At 36.9% G+C, this 22042-nt stretch overlaps 1 protein-coding gene across 1 annotated transcript in view; it reads left to right on the top strand.

Annotated features, from left to right (window-relative positions):
* ZFAND3 (zinc finger, AN1-type domain 3) overlaps window positions 1-22042 on the top strand; it is a 144866-nt gene that overhangs the window by 76992 nt on the left and 45832 nt on the right. Inside the window, exon 4 of the mRNA XM_010581137.1 lies at window positions 19045-19224. Within this exon, the coding sequence (XP_010579439.1) occupies window positions 19045-19224 (180 nt within the window). The remainder of the gene's footprint in view (window positions 1-19044; window positions 19225-22042) is intronic.

Raw genomic sequence — 22042 nt, 5'->3', positions numbered from 1 at the left:
AGGATACTGTGTGTCACAATCTCTGATAACTGCCCATCATGGTACTGGATTAAAATTACTTGATTTTTTTTGTTTGTTTGTTTTTGGTTTGGGTTTTTTTTTTTTGTCTTGTCTTTTAATACATGTTGATTAGAAGAAGCAACGTTACGCTGGCTAGGGAGGCCAGTAATTGTTACCTTCTTGCTCAGTAAAGCCCTAATTAAGGTGAATGAGCATGGAAAATGGATGCTGAAATACAGTAGATAAAGGTAATACTGTGCCACAAGAGAAAAGCTTTCGTCATTGTGACCAAATTCTGGCATATTTAAAATAGTAAGAGGATTAAATGGGTGAATTAAATAGTTTTGCTCTCACACACCATTTACATTTGAAAAGGAGGACTATGGTAAAGTTTAGACAAGGAGATGTGTCCCAGCCTGCTCAAAGTCTCTGCAGGGACAAAAGAGATGAGAATGGACCTACTGGATTTCCTCACAAAAATTGTGCTTGTTAGATCATTTTTAGGAGAGCAGCAGAAATGCACAAACATAATTAAATTTAAGATAGACTTATTGATACGTTGTGCTGTAAAACGAACTAACCAAACTAAATGCCTTCTTTGAATAGTTAAGTGAGTGCATGGTGTATATATATACTTCTCTAATAATTTTGAATCTTAATTAACCTAGAACTATTTAGTGCTTTCTTAAAGATGACAAATGATTTTTTTTTTTAAATAAAAGCAGTGTATGAATTGCATGCCGTTATTGCAGTGTCTCATTCTGAGGCCCATCCTGATTTTTATTTTCTGATAAAATTACTTTCAGGTGCATGATACCTGAGGAGCATCTTTTCTCTCTTGGTATAGCTAATTGCTCTCTATTTATTCTCTTTTCTCTCATTATATTTAGTTGTTGAATGAAATTTTAAATAAATATAATATTTAGGTTGCACTTACAGTTTTAGTTGGAAAAAATACTTGAAGTTTTTATCATATGGCTGCTTTTCCATTTGCATCTACAGATTTCTAGTAGATGAATAATTGAATTATGGAGTAATCTGGTGGTTTTTTTAAAGAAACTGCATGAGGTATTTGTACATACTTTGGACATTTTCAAGAAATAGCAACTGTTCTTAAGTGGATACATATGTATTCTAGTTATTCTAGAATCCAATATTACTTTTCTGTTGTGACTTTTAGTTCTTCAGCTTAGATAGTATTTCTAAAAATCTGTTGTTTGCAGCTGAATACAGAATAGATGTTGTCTTTTGCTAAACAAGGCATGTAACCTGTGTTTAAAAATTTCAGAAATTCCCGGTTGTGGACTTCCTACTTCTGACTCCTTCTGGAAAACTGAGCAAGTGTAGGTCCCGAGGAACTTCTAGGCATCAATGATAGGTCCGTGACATAACCCGCTATAGACAATTCTTCTTCTCTTCTTGTGAAAAATTGTGATGTAAAAGTAACTTGTAGCTTTGTCAGTAAGACAAAAATCTGTAAAGTAGTTGTAGCTTGGCAGTTTTGCATCAGTTTCATTTGAACTTCAATTAGACAGTCATTTTGTATTAATGTAGAGAGCTGTGCTTCCAACTTCTTTTTTTTAAAAGCAGATGTTTTTGAAGATATTTTAGTACTAATCAGGCATCCAGGTGGAAAGCTACAGCTTTCTGTTCTTCACCACATGAGATTTGATAAAAGCCGTTCAGTCTGCTGTCATTGAACAGGTAATGAAGATAATAGAAACTCTACTTTCTCAGCATCAGAATAGCAGGCTAAGATTTGTTTCCTTAAAGAAAATATGAAAATTAGTTCAGAATAGCAGAGGTATAGCTCCATACCTTTACTGAACTTCCAGATCTTCCTAAACATGATACTGTCAGCATGCTCTGCTTTTGACAGGATTCAGGTGCGTTGGGACTGCTTTGCGTTTGCCTAGTGTTAGTGTGTTTTGCTAACACAGCATGTTAAGAATAAAGTTGCTCTTACTCGCTTCTAGCCTTGTTTTTTTTTCTTGTGCTTGATAGCAGAAGTGAGAGAATGACTAAAGAAAAAGAAAGTATAATTATGCTCAAGTGAGAAAACAATACAGATATGACCAGCAAAAGTCCTAACTTCCTTTTGGTAGAATATCTTTAAGATGTCATTCGCTTGGGGTTATTATCAAAAAGGAGGGGAAAAAAAAAAAAGTTGCTGAAGAGTCCATCAGTGTAAGATCTGATACTGGCTCCCTAAAAATAAGTGATGAAAAGAAGACATCTATTGCTAAGATAAAATACCTTTTACAGCACTGAAAGATATCTGGCAGGCAGGTAATGCAGAAAATCATAAACATGAGTCCTGAATGTAGAAGCTGGTGACACATCATTCACGGACATGTAGAACTACCACTCTCCACTGACCACTCAGTCTTCAGCACAAATTAAACAGAAAGCTTGAGAATCTAGCATTGCAATGAATTTGACAGACAAGCCTGTTCCTAGCAGTTTTTGTGACTGTAACGTTTTTTAAAAAATCATTACTTGTCTGCTACTTAATTTTGATGTGAAAACTAGTCTGAAAATTTTTAAGATTAGTGCCGTGTCTTCTACATGATGGACTACTGCAGATTTTTAGACCGATGCAGTTATTCTCATGGCATCGCGGATAGATATCATTGTGCAGTTTTCTTGTAAAGCAAGTTTGATGGGAAATACAGGCTGTGTGAATCACCTTCAAACTCGAGAGAGCACAAGTTTCATGTTTCTAAAACTACTTTTTTGAGGGAGTATGGAGAAGGGAAGAGATTTCAGGTTTGATGAGCAAGAATAAGAGAAAGAAGCTCTAGAACCAAGAAGTGGTAATTTTTCCATACATTGTGATGAGCTACTTCAGGGTCTTCTGGAAAAGGAGAGAAGAATTCAGGGACTGAAAACCTCTTGATGTCAGCTGTGGCGTTACTTTATTTGAATTAACACTAGTTACTTTGCTGTTTGCAAAATAACAGGCTACTTAGGTATTGTATAAAGTTTATAAAGATGTTAAGTGCTGTTTCTTTCAGAAGGACCGGGTGAGCTCTTTTTCAGAAATAATTTTAAAAAACAGGTTTTGTTTGTCTAGAAGGGTCAGTATGATTAAGCAAGATATAAATGGCAAACCTTACAATGTGCAAGCAAAATGGCTAATATCAGAATATTCATATTAATCGATTTGTGGCATTGAGTTCTTCCCAGTATACTACTAACTATATTCTTTCTTTGCTGATTTCTGTTCTGCTTTCTGCAGCTCCATTCTCTTTACAGTGTCACTTGCTCTCTTCGAACGGTTTCCTGTGCCCAAGTGAGCAATTCCTAAATAATTCCTGAAATTGAATAAAAGAATGTCTGTACAGGGCCAGCCAAGGCTATGACTAGCAAGAACCATGTCACCAATAGAGGCCAAGGGTGTGAGAATATAAGAAAACAGGGCAAACCATTCTCAAAACTTCTAAAAATACTCACCCAAAAAACCCTTCCTAAATTTGAAATGAATCTAGGCTTCCTGACTTTGTCATGCATCTCCAGCATGGAATTGGGCAAGTGGCTTAATTTTCTTCATACACAGCTTTTCCCTATCTCTAAAGGCAGTTGGATACCCTTACAAAATGGTTATGAAAAATGTAGCTAGCAGCATTGAAAGCATATTTGCAAATACTGAAAAGATCACTCAACAATAAACACAAAATTTACCTTCAGACATATAACATGGGACATTTTTCACTCTAAATGGTGTACAGTTCAATATAAAGCAGCTTGAAGTAATCCCTCTGATCATACTACAGAAGCTTGGATTTTATCTATCACCTCTGCTACCATGGTTTCTTTTGGGGCACTGATTTATTTGTCTGTTTTTTTCAAAAATTATTTTCTGCAAATTTAAATCTACTATTTCAAGCAGCATCACAACCAGAACTCGGCTTGGTGGTAATTTAATAAAGCAGAATTTGACTCAGGACAGACTAGGCAAAGCAGAAGTAGCACAGCTGTTAGTGTAAATGTCTGCAAAATATAAAAATGAATTTTCTTCCTAAAATTAAACATGAGGCATTGAAAACTTATAATTGAAAGTTGAGCTTCTGTAACCTCGCTGTTTATCCCAGATGCAGCTGACATGTTCTAATATAGCCTGGGGAACTTGGAAATGAAGGAATAACCAGGAAGCCAGACCAGTGTTACAGTCAAGATTGAATTATGTTCTCAACTGGGAACTGGAGGAGATTGTAGATTGAAGTTCCAGAGTGTGTTGCAGAGGTCAGAAATTAATTAGCAAGGGGAGTATGTTGATGGAATTGAATACATGCGTTTCATATCAGAGTGTTTGTAGTGCTAATGTGGTTTTAGTCATTGCTCATTTTGGCAGGAAGAAGATGGGGCATAACTGGGAACGTTCTTGGGTCTTTGTAAAATCAAGCGCAGGAGACTTGCCAAAGACTTGCCTTTATGAAACAAGATTTAAGATTAACATTTTCAATCTTAACTGGATTTGAGTTCCTGTGGAATAGCAGTGCAGTTAACATGCAAGTCTACAAATTAATGTCTTAGTTAAAATCTTGGAGAAAACATGCATCAACTTGGAATTTAGTTCTAGGACAAAAAAACCCTCAAACATTAGGCTGTGGATTGATGTAATCATCTGAAATACCTTCATTTTACTCCTGTTTTCAGTTGAGCTGCCACTATTATTTGCCAGGAATCTTAGTGTATTAATGTTTACAGAAACATTGGATAAGTAAGTGAAAGAGAAATGTTCCTTAAAGTTGACTTTTAGAATATCTAGTACAGCCCATTCTTTGTTTAAACAAACACATAAAACATTGTGTTTGTGTGTGCGTGCACGTGTGGAAATAGCGTTTCTAGAGATCATCCAAGCCTGCAGCATGAATAAAAGTAATGGTTCTAGTGTTCCTTTCCCATATAGAAAAAAAATTCCTTTTTCTTCCATTTTGGCCTGCACTAAATATATTTCTTTTGTTGGAGTTTATTTTGTATATAGGCATAAAAACTGTCACTCTGGTCCTACTATATGATTATGAAAATAAAATCCATCCTTCAGAACAACTACTTCTGAAGTTGCTTGCCTCAGATATTTTAATATACAGACAATTAGGTAGCATTAATATGTTACCTTAAAGCATTTTAGGTGAGGAAGAACAGTGGAAAGTCAGCCACAGAGTATTACCTGTTAGATTTACTGTTGCTGTTTCCAAGCAAAACCCATTTAATAGAGAATACTTTACTCCCTTTTTTTTTATTAGATATATTTCTGCTTTTCTTAACATTGGAGAGTGTCTTGATAAAAGCTACCATCTAAAGTTCATATATTGAAGAACTTTCAGACTTTAATTAGAAATAGCCAATGCAATGAATGACAGGTTTCTTCTTCTGAAGATTGGAGTTGGTGTACCCTGTATTTGAAGTGATACACACAGGAAAACCTGATGCTCTCTTTTTCATCTGTGTTTCTATTTGCTGTTGTTTCAAGTCTTGCAGGTATTGGCTGTTCATCTCTGTAGTGTAGGAAGCATATAACTCTCCTCTTTCAAACACAAGGGGGTTTTTTGTATTCCTTACATGTGCAGAATAGGTGGAATCATTGCAAAGCAAGGTGGCTGGGTTGTGGGATATTTTTTGGGTTTTTTCATGCATAACTGCATTGCCCACTGTAGTGTACAGAGGCAAGTAAGTATTTCAATTTATATTGCAGTAGTTTTTCTCTTCATGTCGGCATTCTGAATCTTTTTCCAGAGGTGTCTGTCTCTGTCCACTCACACTTGTGCACAAATCAAATGCCTGCAGTTAGACATTGTTGGCACCACTCCTTTGTCTTTTAGGAAACTGTACTACTGGTTATTCCCACAAATTCATATGGCAGAATTTACCAATGATGAAATTACATCAGTCATGCTTCTGCAGTTCTCTCTCTTTTTCTCCTATTTAACTTATATATCTTTCAAGTTTGGTGATTTGCTGAACCGATTCATGCAAGATAGGAAGGTGCTGCCACTTCACTGGTTTCTTGGGAGGTTGGTTGTTTTTTGTTTTTTCCTCCCCACTGAAGAAAGTAGTAGTAGTTTTGGATTTGGAAAAAATACTGTAATGGTCCCCGGTCATATGGAAGATGAGCATTTCTATTGTCTTTGTGTTATGGGTTGGAAAGAGAGGATAAAGGGCAGGGCTTTTGTTGATTGTTTGAGGTGGAAATGATGGATTAGTTACCAGGTTGCTTTTGTTAAAATAGAAAATCAAATTTGCTGTAGCAGAAATTAGTCTAAAGTGGATACACATAACGAGACTCTTCAAAGTGTCTTTACAGAAAGAAGGAAGCTTGTTCCTTACTGGTGATGATTAAATAGAATTGAAATCAATGTGCAGGGATGGAGGTTTTTGGGAAATGCAATATAATAGAACACCTCCCTCTGGTGGTACACATTACATAGTTTAATCTGCTGTATAAAGACACTGAACTGGAAACTTCAGGGTGGGGTATGCCTCCCAGACTGCTCTGAAGAACTAGTAGAACTTTTTTTTAAGGATAATTGATTGGCATATAGACTTTCCTGCCACTCTAGCTCTTTGAGTATGATGGGAGAGTGTTGGGCTGCTTGACCCAGTTTGTTCTGAGTTTGTCAGTTAATTACATTTTTCTGCTACCCTCCCCTCTTGCTGCTGGGATTGGTTGCATTTTGCCATTTTTGCTGGGCCGTAAGGATAGGCTCTATGGATGTTTGTGCTTTAAGCAGGTAATCAGATCAGCATGCGTGAAACAGCTAACAGCTTCTAGCAATCATTTGGTTCTTTCTGAAAATTTATTCATCCTTTAGCTTATTCATATTTAGCCATTTGATCTGAATTTTATGTGCCAGTCCTCAGTTACTTTCCAAAGTAATGCTTGTAGTTACTTGTACGTGAAACACAAATAGCCACCTTAACTGGAGAAAGGTTGTTGTCAACTCTTTATCTTGTAGTTTATTAATGCCAAGAAACAGATGATTTCTAAGATTTTCTCTATAAGCTTTTTGGGGGTGGGTTCAGTCTATCAGTCTAGAGAACGTGAGCCCCTGAAGAGGCTATATAATTGCTATTTTTAGCTCTGTTAGGCATAACAAAGAATGCTTGAAAGAATGCTTTCAAACATTTCTTGAAAGCATATTTTAGTTCCTTGCTTTTCATGGTCATTGCACTTCAGAAAGTGTAACAAGCTAGCTGAATCTGTGAGAATAACATTTTTCATCCTTGTTTTCCTTTCTGTTTAGTAAGCATTTTAGGATGACTTTTCCTGTTGTTCTTTCAGAGCATAACAAAAACAGTTATTCTTCCCTGCCACCCGCCCCCCCGCCTCCTGCTGCAGGCTGAACACTCAAAAGAGTTTTTGCTTTTTTTGTATGTCATTAATAGAAGAACCTGTGAAACCTTGTAAATCTTCTCTAAGGCTCTAGATGAAAAGTGAAAAAGCTGGGGCCTTTCCATGAGTCAGAGTCCTAATTCCATGGCTGTGACACTGTTAAACTCATAGAAACAGAACTTGTAACATAGAGGACTGACCACAGAATGTATTTTCATGGCAGGACCCTGATGTTACCAGCATTTAATTAATGTATTGTTCAAGGCCGACACATCACTGCTTTGATGTAGAGTTTTATGCTTTGCTAGTGAAAACTCCCATTTAAGGGATCTACTGTGCCCAATAACAACCATTTCCAACTCAGACCTCTGGAAACAGCACTGGTGAAAGGCTAATTTTCACATCTCCAGTAACTTGCAAGTGGTAGCACAAGTCAGGTTATATCAAATGACAAATCATGGGTATGAGAAGCAAAAGCGTCATTTTCTTCTCAAGCTTTGTTTATTGCACTTTCCCTTTATTTCCATATTAAGACATAGACAAGAGTGTGTGTTTTAGCCAGTTTCAGCAGTGATCCTCCAGCACTGACAGTCAGAAGGATCACTTCATCACAAGAGATGCTTTAAGTTCACATGTATTTGCTATATAAAAATAGTGAATTGATGAGGAATGTATTTATCTGTCTTTTCCACTATGCGGACGGGTATGCATCATTCTGAGGAGAGTAGTTTTTCCATTCCTTTTCTTTATCTCACTTCTTTTAATGTAAAGAAACCAGAGAAGCATCTAAATATTGAAATAGTCAGCATTTCTAAAAAAAAAAAACAAAAAAAAAAAACAACCCCATAAGCTTTAGATATGAACTCACTAGGTGACTTATTTTTGCAGCCATTATGCACTGGTTTCAAATTTTGAGATGTGCTCCAGCACAATTTTCTTTGGGATTTGTTGGCTAATAATGAAAATGTGTGTTGTCATTGACTTGAATTCAACATTTCTACTATCTTCTTCTAGAAGACAATTTTAATAAATAGGAATAAAATTGTTTTTATTAACTTAAAACTTCAGCATGTTATGTTGCACACAGAGAGGCCTAAGTGATGTTTATTTTATGTGGGCAGTTCTTTGATATCTGTGCATATTCATATTTTTGCTCCTAAAAGACTGGTAAAGAAATATATATATTTCAAGTCTGCTGAAAATAAACAAGGGATGCTTAAGTTGAAGTTGGGTTTCTGAGCCGTAGTGTTCCATAGTCAGAATTTAATGTAACACAGTGGTTTGCAGTAACTCCATCTAGTGAGAGTTTGCTGTGTTTGACCTTTTGGATTCATAGATCTAGATCAACTTTCCTTTTCTTGGTCCTTGAACTTCTGCAGTTTTTTGTCAGTAGGTTGAACACTGCTCTTGTGCATTTCTGTGTGATTACAGAATAGGATGGAGGGGTTGGTAAGTGGGAGACTACAGCTACTCCCTTAAGCTCCTGGACTCCTTTGGGAAGTTAGTAAAATGTGGAGCTTGAAGCTAAGGCACAGAGATGTCAGATGAGTTCCTAGTGAGCTTTTTCACTTGTGTGTTTGAAACATGACCTGGGGTTTTTTTATATATTATTATAGATTATTGCAGTCAGAAATTGCTCATATAAACTCCAACCATGGCAAAGTTTTCGCCCCAACAACTAAGGACTGTCAGACTTGGAGTTTCCTCTCCACGCTTTTCTCTAGCTACTGCATATGAAAGGCAGATATTTATTACAAGAAGCAGCATCAGATTCCAGTAAGGCTGAGAACAATGGGAAGAAGCTCACCCCTTATACTTCACCTCGCCATTCATTGCTTTGGTGGTAAAACCTGAATAGCAATAAAATACTTTCCCAGGCACACGTTTCAAAGGGTTGAGTTGACTGTGGGGAAGTGAGGCCAGGAAATGAGTGCCTGCTCTCCCTTCTCTTCTAGAACAGTCTTTAGCTTTGCCTCTGCGCTGTTCAGAGGAGATTGGGGAAGAGAGTCTGGTAAGTGAGTAATTCCGAGGGATGTTTTGAGAGTTTTGGTAATGGTAGTCATTAAGGTGCCTTAACAGGAGATGAGGGAGAAGGAACTGATGAGGGGTTTGTGGGTTAGTAGTAGTAAGGTTTAATTTACTGTAAAGGCCTTTTACCCCTTGTGAAAATCCTGATGATTTGTAGTATAGCCAAATATTTTGGAATGCTTGAACTATAAATGTGACTATTATTGACAGAAAATGAGGCAAATGTTCACTTTAATTGGAACCACATAAATTAGATTGGAGGAATTAATTAAAAAATAATAGACAAGCATTTTGAAATTGGAGGGTTCTCTCTAGGTATTGGAAAGGGCATGATAAGGTGACTTAAAAGATAGCTCCAGTACAAGAAAAGCTAATTGAAACATTTCTTTTATTAAAACAATATTAGTTCCTACGTGCCTGGCGAATGAAGTGTCCAGAATAAATATGAATAGTAATTAAATTCTATTTCTATCAGTTAACAGTCCCATTTTCAAGGTCTCTCATTTATTACAAAAGCACTTCGAGAAGTTCACTTCATTAGTTTACTTCATATGACTCACTACTATTGCAAAGTGCTTGGTTTATGGGTTTATGGATCAGAGTCTTCTAATCAAAATGAATGTTTGTCCCCCTTTAGGAGCATAAATTTTGATGTATCATCACTGTGAATTTAATTTGAAATGGGACATTTCTTATTAATTTTTTTTACTTTCATAAAGGGGTGCTAGTACTAAAAGAATTCTAGAGAAAAAGATACAGGCGTTTAGGGCAGTGGTAGAGTTGTTTCTATAGGTGGTGTGCTGCTCTTATTCAATTATAAACTTACACTTTTGAGTATTTTCTAGAATTTTGTCTTGTCTGTTTTTAAATGCTCATGTTACACATTTTCCAAGTCTTTTAGAATAAATTCTGTAGATCACAGCTGCTTAGATGTTTTCCCCAGGTACTTTTTTTTTAATCTCTCCTATATTTAATTGTTATATCTCCACTGTTGTATTACCCTTGGATCGTGTTAAATGATTGTTCCTCTTAAATGCCAAATGTAGCTTCAAGTAGCTGCAGCCAATTAGATTTACAGACTAATCCCATAACCTTATATCAGTTTACTTTTCCTGGCTGTTGGGTACTGGAGTTTTCTTTTTCTTGTTTCTTGCTAGAGTTGATCAAATTATTGTCATTGCAATCCTTTGCAGTGGCAGCATGTAAAAGTCCATGGCAAGCTGCCACTTGGTCGGTGTTTTACTAGTGACCCATTTTGCTAGATGTTCTTCCTAATAATTCCCACTCTACATATCATTGAAAAATAAAATATTTCTTGCAGTCATGATCAAGGTGTGGTCGCTTTGCTTTCCACGCTTTTTGTTTAAAGTTCATGCTTTCCCCTTGGACTGGATTATTACCAATATCCTTTGATACAGATTCAAGAATCCATACTGTCTCAAATTAGTTGGGTAATTGTCCTGGTTTCAGCTGGGATAGAGTTAATTGTCTTCCTAGTAGCTGATCCAGTGCTATGTTTTTGAGTTAGGTATGAGAAGAATGTTGGTAATGCTGATGTTTTCAGTTGTTGCTAAGTAGTGTTTAGTCTAAAGTCAAGGATTTTTCAGCTTCTCATGCCCAGCCAACAAGAAGGCTGGAGGGGCACAAGAAGTTGGCACAGGATGGAGCCAGGGCAGCTGACCCAAACTGGCCAAAGGGGTATTCCATACCATGGGATGCCACATCTAGTGTATAAACTGGGGAAGTGGGGGCAGGGGATCGCCACTTGGGGACTGGCTGGGTGTCGGTTGGCAGGGGGTGAGCAATTGCGCTGCGCATCATTTGTACATTCCAGTCCTTTTATTATTGCTGTTGTAATTTTATTAGTGTTACCATTATCATTATTAGTATCTTCTTTTCTGTTCTATTAAACCCTTCTTATCTCAACCCACAGGTTTTGCTTCTTTTCCCGATTTTCTCCCTCATCCCACTGGGTGGGGGGGGAGTGAGTGAGCGGCTGCGTGGTGCTTAGTTGCTGGCTGGGGTTAAACCACGACAGTAATAAATTGTCTTAATTTCCTACTTCCACTGTCAGATGCAGGTGCTATAGCTAGCCCTCCATTGATTTTAAGTTTTGCAATGTAATAAGTACCTTTATATAGTACTTTGTCACCGTGCATGCTCTGTAATGAATTAAAATATGAATGCTAACTGTGGACCTTAGGGATTCTGTAACAGGAAATTTAAAGGGCATTGTTAAAATAGTAGTTTATTCTTCATAGCTTCAGTACTTTGGATCCTGTGATGACAGGCAATAATATTTATTCTTCTTTATGTTGGTGAGTTTTATGGAATAATGAAATTTTAATTGAAATGATGTAAGCATGCTACTTTAAGTAACAATAGAAAATGTGACACAAGGGGTTTTAAAATTTTATTTGTAGGGGGTTTCAGTGACCTTGTTCCTGGTCAGTACTGAAGTAGCTACAGTGAGGAAATTGTTATTATCAGGTGGAGCAAGGAGTGTTAGGTCTGTGTGGAAGTCACTCTCAGAGGAATCTTTTGTAGATTATAATGAAATTCCTTTTTCATCAATTCAGGATTTCGCAACTACTTTGGAGATGGTGGGATCACGTGCTATAAAAATGGCAGGTTTTTTTTCTATGGCAGTCATGTAAGGTGTTATAAGCCTGGTTAATACAGTTACTGTAGATTCTTCTACTCACTTTTATACAGAACTGCATTTCTCTTCCTTAAAATGATATCTGGATATATATTTATTAATGTCTTGGAGCTTAAGCTGAAGGTCATCTGCAATAATGTTATGCTTGTTGTCTTGCTAGCCTTTGTTTATTAGTTAATCATGAATTTTCTTGCTAAATAACAGGCAAAATCTGGTAGTCAAATCTGGAGCTTCCTGTGTAGCTTTGGGGGACATTCATTTTATAGAGCCAGGAGAAAGAAGGCCTATTATGGAATGTCAGCTTTAAGCAAGGAGTGTCTTGTTTTGAGACAAAAATACTTCAAATGTCATCAGACTTTCTGGAAAAAAAAAAAAAAAAAAAAACCCAAAACCCAACCCAAAACAAAAAAAAACCACAAACAAACAACAACAACAAAAAACACAAACCAAAATAAAACCCCCTAAACCAACAAACTTGATCATGTCAAGCTTCCCAGTAATTTTACAAATACAGCAGTCTTACTATATAACTTGATCCTAATTCCTGAATAATAAATACATGTAATTGCAGCTATGTTCTCACTGTCTGTTTACCACCCTTGCAGATCCATCTTTTTATTTTTTTGTTTATATTGCACTTTTCCTAATATTTTTTCTACTCATTTGAAAAGAATGAAGTATATATGAAAAGTTCAGTATGAAACATGCAAATTGCAATGTTATTTGAAACTCTTATTAATAATGTGTTGCCATTTTAAAAAGTACAGCAATCATGAAGGATAACTAAACATAAAGAACTCATTTCAGTTTTTCGTCCTGAAGAAAACCTGAAAAAAATGAAAAAGTTGTATTTATGATTAAAAACCCTAAGAGCTGAATGGCTTTCCTGTATCACATGTGCTCACAATTCTACATGAAGTTCAGTTGTATAGAAAACCATCTTTCTGATATTTTTGCTGGTTTGTCAAGTCTCACTGTACTTTGGGCCTAACTGTGAAAACGATGAGCTCTGCTGATAGCTCATACAAGAATACACTGCGATATTTATTTCGTACTCTCCAGTCTAATTTTCAATTTATCCACCTATTGTTGCTATTATTATTGTGGATGTATTAAGAAATACCTTTTTATATATGTGTATATGTTATATATCGTTTATACATTTATAAATATAATTTTGCACAGTACTTACCTCTGATTCTGTTTTATGACTTTGGTGGTTGTCTTCTAATCCAAACACTTGTGCAAATTCTATGGTGCATTCCCCTAAGGGTGGGATATCTGTGTTAATTGTGCAAGTGGGCTAGTGCATCTTTCTGTCTGTGTGTTACTTAAAAAGAAAAAAACAACTTCTCTTCCCAAGTAAAGTTTTATTGCCAGTCCATTGCTGGAGCTTTAGATTGCTTTGAGATATTTACTTAAAGGAAAGGTTTTATCCATTTCACACTGATTTATTATGCAAAAGGTAGTTATATATGAATGACACTTGAAATGCCTTCAGTAAGCTATGAACCAGAAAAGTCCAGTGAAGAGTTCTCAGTAAATAAGTAAATAAAATCTTTAGGACTTGCAGTACTATTCCATGGCCATATATGAACAGTTTTTCCAGGCAAGTGAAGGAAAAAAAAAAAGAAGAAATTATGCAACAACTTAAAGTAAACATTTCACTGTAGCAGTTTCAGTGTCATAATATTTGTGTTACTTCCCATAGACTGCTTTTGAAATGTGATTTCTTTTAAGTGTGGAAGTATTTTCTGATTAGTCTAGAGTAAGGTAACAGTCTATTGTGTACCTTGGGATACTAATGGACTAGTAGACATTTGATGTGACACTAACACATTAATTTATGCTTTGTAAAAGAACAAGATGGTCTGCTAATAAAAATTGTGCATACTGCACATGTAATGCAGTATAAGAAGCAAACACTCTCCAAATAACTTTTTTCTAGTTCCCACTGCTAAGTCATGGGAGCTGTAGGACTGAAGAATAAAGAAGCGGTGTAATATTGCTTATCAACGAAAATAATTACTTTAAAGACTCTAATTTTCTCCTCTTGGCATGCTGTTTACTCTGACGCTTCTTGCAACATCCATAGTTTATTTGAATGAACCCATTTCTTATTAATGAAAACATCAGTTATAGACCAGGGAATAGGAAGTGTTTGTAACCTTGACCCTTAAGATAAGCCAAAAGGAGAGCAGACCTTTTGGGAGTTTCATAAATATTATGATTTCTTTTGCCATAGCATGAGTGCAAATGAGAAAAAGCCCTGGCTTAATATTAAGTCATTTCATGTGATATTTTGACATGTCTGTCTTTTTCAGAATAAAATGCTTTATGACACACTGATATTGCTTGTATTTGCCATTACCTCAAGTTTCAACTGATTGTAATCACAGAAGTTACTTACCAGAAGCTGAAAGTTACAGACCCCTTACAGTTAAGCAAAAGCTGAGGACTCAATATTTCCTTAGGTATTTTCTTGGATGTTGGTGGCTAAGGTAAACTAAATACTGGAATTGGGACTGCCTTATTTTTTTTGTGTCACAGAATCGAGAGTATTTTAGGTGATGGAAGAGCTGGCTGTTATAAATATTTGTTAGTTTGATCTTGAGGTAATGGGTGAAATGAACATATTGGGAAGACGGGCTTTTTCTGGTTGCTCACCCTAACCTGGTAACAGTAACTGGACAAATGTATGAGGGAGTTTTAGTACGGTGCAGAAGATATGATTTCATGTGGCAGCTCTGGTTTTATGGGTTAGACTCAGAAGCTGTAAAGGTAATGGCTTTCATTATTAATGTTATTTTATGAATACACATGGACAAAAGATTGTCTTACAAAAGAGCTTGTCTTCTGATGTCTGGAAACAAATCTGGTTTCTTGCCTTCCTTTTAGTCTAAACTATTTGAATTCATTATATATACAGAATATGAAATGTTTGTATCATGTCTATATATGCACATGGTCATTGTGTTGTTTACAAATAAATCCTAAGTAACAAAACAAAAATAACACTCTTACTATTAACATCTAGAGCCCTGCCTGAGATTTTCTGCTCCTGCTCAGCTAGTTGAGATGCTGGGTGCAACCCTTAAACTCAACAAAGCAAAAGGATTTTGGAACTAGAAGTCCAACAGAGATACTGCTTACTACTAGCAGCTTCTCCACCATGCAGTAATAGTTTATTGGATGTATTTCATTCATTTTATTGATAGATCTTTCCTTCTGTTATTCCCCCATGCAGGAAATGGCTAATTTTCACATCTTGCTTTGGTTCTGGCTCCATGTTGTAACTAACACTAGGATATCTTGCACTTTAAAAAACAACAAAACAACTACCGCAACCACCAAAAAAACCCCCAAACCTGAAGGCAGTGGAGAAAAGGAGACAATGTTGAGAAGAAAAAGAAAACATATTTTCTGACAAAGGAGAAAGCTTGTTTCCACTAAACCTGTGTACCGGTTGAAGTTTCTGCAAAAAGTTACATTTCATTAACTAGGAAAGGTGAATGTGAATTTGATGGATTTTTTTTTTTTTGGTCAGTCATTGTGCATTTTGCTAGCACGATGCACAGATTTTGCTAGCATAGTGAAAGTGTCAGTAAAAACGAATGAAAAAATTAATTTAAATGTAAGTGTTTTGCATGCATCTCTAGTTAAATAGAAACTTCTGGAAATTATGATTAATGTCTTGCCAGCTCTTGGTCTGTTTTTTCCTTGTTGAGTCTATTAGGAGAGGTCGTTGTTCAATCAACAGAATTACATTCTGATTTCAATCAGAATAAAGCCTCCCCTTCAAAACTTGCCAGGGTCTTGCATGTATTGTGGTTTTTTTGTTTTGTTCTATTTGTTAAGTGGTTAAGGCTTAACTGGATTTATTAAGACACAGCTCTCCTGTAACTGTTACCAGCTTTTATTGTGCTTGAGGGGAGATCAAGATGATCTGCAAGTTATTTGTGTTGACAAGAGTCCTGGTTAACAGAAGCCAAATGCCATCCACTAATACACAGAAGAAATATAATACGGCTCATCCAGTATGTCATTAGATATGTATTTGTACCAGGTAAATACTGGACCACAAATCATAAAGCAATATTTCAGAAATCTGTTGATAATTTTAGTCAAACTTATTATATAAACTATGTTAACGAATAGGTCCTGTATTGCTGTTGACACCACATTACTAATGCAACTCTTAATAACTGGCTGTAGTGTAAGTAGTACAACTTCAGTTACAGTTAGTATGTCTCGGGCACTTGAGATTAGCAGTCTGAATACTTTCCTCAAGTACTCTCATCTGCAGTGAAATAGTGGTTAAAAACGGGGGATGGGAGATATTCTCAGGTTCCACACAACTGAGCAGGCTAAGACTTTTTTTGAAAGTTAATTGATTTGCAGGCTGAGTAAAATTTAGTTCTGAACATGAGGTCCTGGATCCATGAAGGCAAAGAGCATTTAAGTGCCATGGTGGATTTTACTGCTGTGTGACAGCTCTGAACTGTTTCACTAGTAAGTTTTTTGGGAAATGCTGTCACTGAATGATCATTTTTGACAGCCTTTTATGCTCTCCTTGAGGTTGGAGAATTTATCAATAGGTTGCAAAAGTGAATAGTTTTTCAGGGGAAAAAAAAAAAACACCAAACAAAAAACCACCTTGGTCAGTGTGCTCTTAAACTTGCAGCTTTGGGAGACAGTGTAGCACTTGTACTTACCATTCTATCATTAAAGGACTGTAACTTTTATTATATAGACCATTTTGTAACAATGTGTTATGTTTCTCTATAAATGCCTTTTGTGGATGACACTGAGCTAGTGCAGCCTGAGTAAAGTATTTGGAGCTATCTAGAAACAAACAAACAAAACAAAACAAAAAACAAACCCCACTGCCTGAGAATTTTTAACTTGCTGAATTTTAATATATTTCATAGTATCTGTAGCTGTTCTGTAACTCTACACTTTCTTTTTTTAATGCATTTTATAGATTGCTCATGGTGTATAATATTGAGCGTAACCATTATTTTTGCTCTGCTCCTTGAAGATGGAGTTGCTCCCACTTCTGACACATGCACACAACGCAGCTTTACTTTTGTGTACTGTGTTGGATGCAATCTCATGTAAAATGCTCTTACGATTTTTGTAGCCACCTTGTATTTGCAGGCAACATGTGAGATTTTCCTTTATTTTCTGTACTGGTTATTTATAGACCGGTGGTTCCCAAAACATCTCCAGCTGTGAGCTCCCCTTCTGTCAAGACTGTGGCTTCAGTAGAGGCGTGAAGAGTTGGGTACCTTCTGGGGTGGTGGCTCAAGTTCTAACTGCTGCAGCTGTCTGATTGTGGCTTGTGCAAAATCCAAGTGCTTGAAGCTTTCTTGATTGTACAAACACACTAATAATATCCAGGAGCCCAACTTGGGTGAAACTTCATTGATAACTAGTGAGGCCTGAGTAAGACATCACCCTGGGTCCAGTAACTCATCCCTGACAAAAAGCATCCCACCAGTTTTTCAGAGCTGTGTTGTGAAGGTGGATGATTTCTTGTCTGCCACCTCCTTCCTCCTGCTCCCTGGCTTTGAGCTTGTTCCTCTCCAACCTGGACTTCTGGCTGACTCTTCCACAGCAGAAGTTACAGCTTAATTTCTCTGGCAAATCACTTAAATCCTAAATCAGCATTTAGGGACTGTTTGACTCTAGTGCTTCCCAATCCCAGTGACTCATGTTGGCAACCTGTGTTTCTAACACATCATCTGCACACATTTGTGGACTGCTCTGTTTTCCTCTGTGTCATGACATAATAATGAGCAACCAAATACTGATTTGTTTATGTGTTTGCATAATGAATAAATTCTGCCTTTGTATGTCATTTAAAAAAAAAAAAAAAAGTATTTAGGAATACCAAGAGGTGAGGTACTTCATCTTCAACTGTCTCTTTAAAAGGAAGAGGAGCCTTTGCACTGTGAGAATAACTGGATGTTAAGCAAACCAAAATCCACTTGGCCGAGAGGCATGTTTCTGCGGGGCATCCGGTGGCAGAGCTGTGCCAGACTGAAATCCAGTAGTGTAGCTGGTAGGAACTGAGACTAATGCTGTAATCAATTGGGTACCAAGACTGTGGGTTTGGGAAAAAGCCCTCAAGTGAGGATTTGCACTTAAAAGGGAAAAGAGTATTTCCCTTCAAACCTGAATCTGCTTTGGAGGCAAGGTCAGCCTGAGGATGGCATCTATCAAAGACACAAAATTTGGACTATGGGGGCAGTTTGGAGACGTAGTGTGACTTGGCAACTTGCTGACCAAAAAGAAAATAAAGGAAAACTTTGAAGCCAAATCATTTGTACATAGCTCTAATGTATTGCAGTGATTTACTTCTCATATCTAACTCTGTGGTCATAGATTAATGAGAAACTTCTAATACCAGTGTTGGAGTAAGTGAAGGAAAGAGGAATGAGGAAACATGCACACACATCAAACAAGTGATGCAAAGGCAATTCCTCGCCAGCTCCCCCATGCTAACCTGGAACCCTAGCTGTCTACACTAGCTTCACCAAAACTGTTGCTGGTGGGATTTTATATAACAGCAGTGAGAAGTATTGTTTTTAGAGAAGTGTATCATTTCCTTATACTTGCATTACATGCCTTAGTCCTTCCCTCATCCGATGTTTGCTCCTTTATGCTTTTGTACATGCTTTGTGTGAACTATTTTTAAAATGATGCCATGTGCTGTATACTGATATATGCAGTGGTAAGCTTCGGATGCTCTTGAATGGCTGGGGAAACAAGAACTTTGTGTAGTTCTGAAAACGTTTGTTGTTCTTCAACAACAAATAACTTCTAAGATATTTTAAATGTAAAGGAAAAACTTGAAGGCTACTCTGTGTTGTATGACATATACAAATGATCAGAATGATGATACCTCTGGCAGCATTTTGGGGTTATTTTTGTTATGCTGAGTGTTTATTGTGTAAAATTGGATAATTAGATTGAGCAAGTGGGATGACATATGAAATCTTGGTTTTGACAGATTTCCAGAAGAAGCAGCCAGACGACGACTCTACTCCCAGCACAAGCAACAGCCAGTCAGATTTGTTCTCTGGAGAAACGAACAGTGGCAACAGCAATACCTCTCTAACCATGCAGGCCACTAACTCCAGCCAGCAACTTTTGACAGAACTGAATGTAACTTCACCGAGCAAAGACGAATGTAAGTGCACGAGTCCTAAGTGACAGCAAAGGAGGCATAAACATTTTGCTTCATTCTCGGACTTATGTTTCACTGACTTCCTTTGGAAGTAAATGGCCTGTCTTCTGGGGCAAAGGGAAAGGTTAGAAGTTATTCACAAAACAGACATTGATGGCATTAACCAAGAACAAATTAAAAGGGGTCACAGGGGTTTCTAACTAACTTTACAGCTGTTTGAACTGCAGTATACAATTTAATTGCGATTTTGAGGCGCTCATTTTGAGAAACTCCTCCTCACATTACTGGTAAATTAATATTTATATTCAAGAATAAACACCAATATCTTGTGAAATTTGACTTTAAAACCTTTTGGTTTTTAATTATTGCAGTTGCATATAGCACTGACCAATGAATGCTTGTCTAGACTGCTGCTAGGTTACTTGCATAAGTTTTGTGTGGTAATCCATCTCTTCTTTCATGACCCATCGTTCTTATTTATTGAACTCTGTCAGGCAAAATTTCTCCCGGAAGGTAAGCTAAAATGTTAAAGATTAGCAAACACAGTGAGATAAAGTTGTCTTTTAAATGATTCTAAACCTCTGTCTAAGTTCATCCTATGTCTAATATATTGAGTTTTAAAATCTGCGTTCTACAGCTTAAGGTCAAATATGTAATTTGTAGTTTCATTTTCCTCCAACTGTAGTTTTATTTTAGAAGGTGCTCTATGGAGAGAATCCTTCTTGAGCTGAGTTTATATTGTGGCTGGTAAATAGACATACACATTGCAAGAAAAACTTGCTTATTTTTTAGTGGGAACTCTGCGAGAGCTACTCTGGTTCTTCAGCATTGAGGCAACTGCTGGAAATAACAATGCTGACAAAGCACTAGGACTAAAATAATCTTTGATATGCTACACTTGTTTTCAGTAGTGTTAACTATTTGCATAGGATGGTTTTGCTGAGTTGCTGAAGTATTTATTCTGTTTATGGGTATGTAGACTTTGCATATACTTTTTACTTATGTAGATTGGCTGTGGACAGAGCACAAAGTGTCATTTTTGGGATTGTGGTAGTTTTAGACTAACAAAAATAAAATTTTTAATTTGAGTTATTGTTTTCTATCTGAGAATATTGTCAGAAATACAGTAGGGTTCAAATGTGAATGTTCTGATACCAGTTCTTGTAATAAGACTAAACTTGCCATGTAACTCTTGTCTCTCCTTCGCATACACAGTTGCTGCTGATCATCCATCGTCCCTTCCTTCTGTCCAGCGCCTCTTCAGGGGAAACCTCTAGTCTGCTGTAAAAACAAGGCCTTAAAACAACCTTCCTAGAGAATTTAGCAAAACATTATGCTTCAGCAACACATTTGGGTGTTCATAGGGCAGGGGGCTTCAGCACCTCTGCTGGCTTATTAGCCAGGATCTGCTATTTGGTGTTACGGGGTGCTTCTCCAGTGCTTGCTGGGTCAGGTTTTCTGAAAATTTGTTCAGTTAGGAATTAAATTGTGTTACAACAAAGTGTTTCTTTTGTGGCCAAGAAGGACTTGGGGGTAAGTGGAAAGGTGATTACAGGGATGGGAAGGAGGGAAGGAAATTAAATGCTGTCCTTCATCCTGAATTGCTGCAAGCTTGTGAACATACACTGAAGGTGATGGATATTAGGCAGCACAGCCTGCAGAGCATTTGAAAATATTACCTATTAAAAAAAATCCTTCATGACTTCCTGCTGGAGTGATTGTAAGTGAAATACAGTGGAGAGATTTATTTACAGCTTGAGCTCTCTCTGTCTTCTCTCACATCCCCACTACCTCTTTAATGAAGCTCAATATCATTTATCAGAAATAATTATACACAGATGGAGCTTTTCTGATGGATAATGGCCTCAGCATGGAAGATTCTTTCCTGTAATGAAGAATGCCCAAACTTTAAATGTCTTATAATTTTAGAGTGTCTTTTTCTGTGCAATATTTATTTATTTTGCAGCAAGTTCTATACAGCATGCAGTGCTCTCGTTACAGTTGTGTTCTTCAGAGATTGATATTTTGCAGTGTCATGAGATGATGTACAGCTATGTGCTGTTCCAAATAGAACTCTGGTAATTCACCAGAAACCAAGGTATGGGATCATTATGGTAATCCCTATCAAAGTGTGGAAAGATTGGAGTACTCGGGAAGGATTCTCATGGTGCATTCCACTCCCCTCTCTTCCCTTTTAAGCTTTTGAGGAGAGTTTCACATCAAGGCATTCTCCATAGTGCTTGAGTCCATAGGGTGAACAGATCAGACAGAATTGCAGCAAGTCATTTACACAGTTAACAAATTCCATTCATGTTACAACAACTGAAGAGAACCATAGAAATCTTATGTGGTAAGATTCCTATTATGTGTCAGAGAAAGTGATGGGGGGTTTTGTACTTGTTTTTAAGTAGCCATTTCCTTTTTTAACACAGAATGAATGATGTAAGAGAAAAGTTCCCTGGAGTGGATTTTGCAGGAGTTCAGTTTGACAATATGCAAGTATTTCTGCCTTTTGTTACTGTTTTGATTTTCTGTGAGAGTTGCATTTGCATTCCTAAGTGTCTTATATACACAACCAGGTTGTAGTGACTTTCCATCTCCTGCCACCCTCAGTTCTGAACAATCACCTACCCCAGTGGCTGCTTTGCTGATTACTATCTCTCCCCCTCATAGATGAAAGGTAGTTCTCAGCCTTACAGTTACAATCAACAAAAACGTGTTAGATTTATGCCCAGAGACAGTGACGCAAGCTTCAGGACTTTTTTCTTTCCTTCACATGTGTTTTGTTTTTATGAAGTATTACTTATCACCAATTTCAAAA

The sequence above is a fragment of the Haliaeetus leucocephalus genome, unplaced genomic scaffold, assembly GCF_000737465.1.
Source record: "Haliaeetus leucocephalus isolate CR32 unplaced genomic scaffold, Haliaeetus_leucocephalus-4.0 Scaffold752, whole genome shotgun sequence".
NCBI classification, from domain to species: domain Eukaryota; kingdom Metazoa; phylum Chordata; class Aves; order Accipitriformes; family Accipitridae; genus Haliaeetus; species Haliaeetus leucocephalus.
Note: the sequence above shows the minus strand (reverse complement) of the source record. Positions and strands in the feature narration are given on the sequence as shown.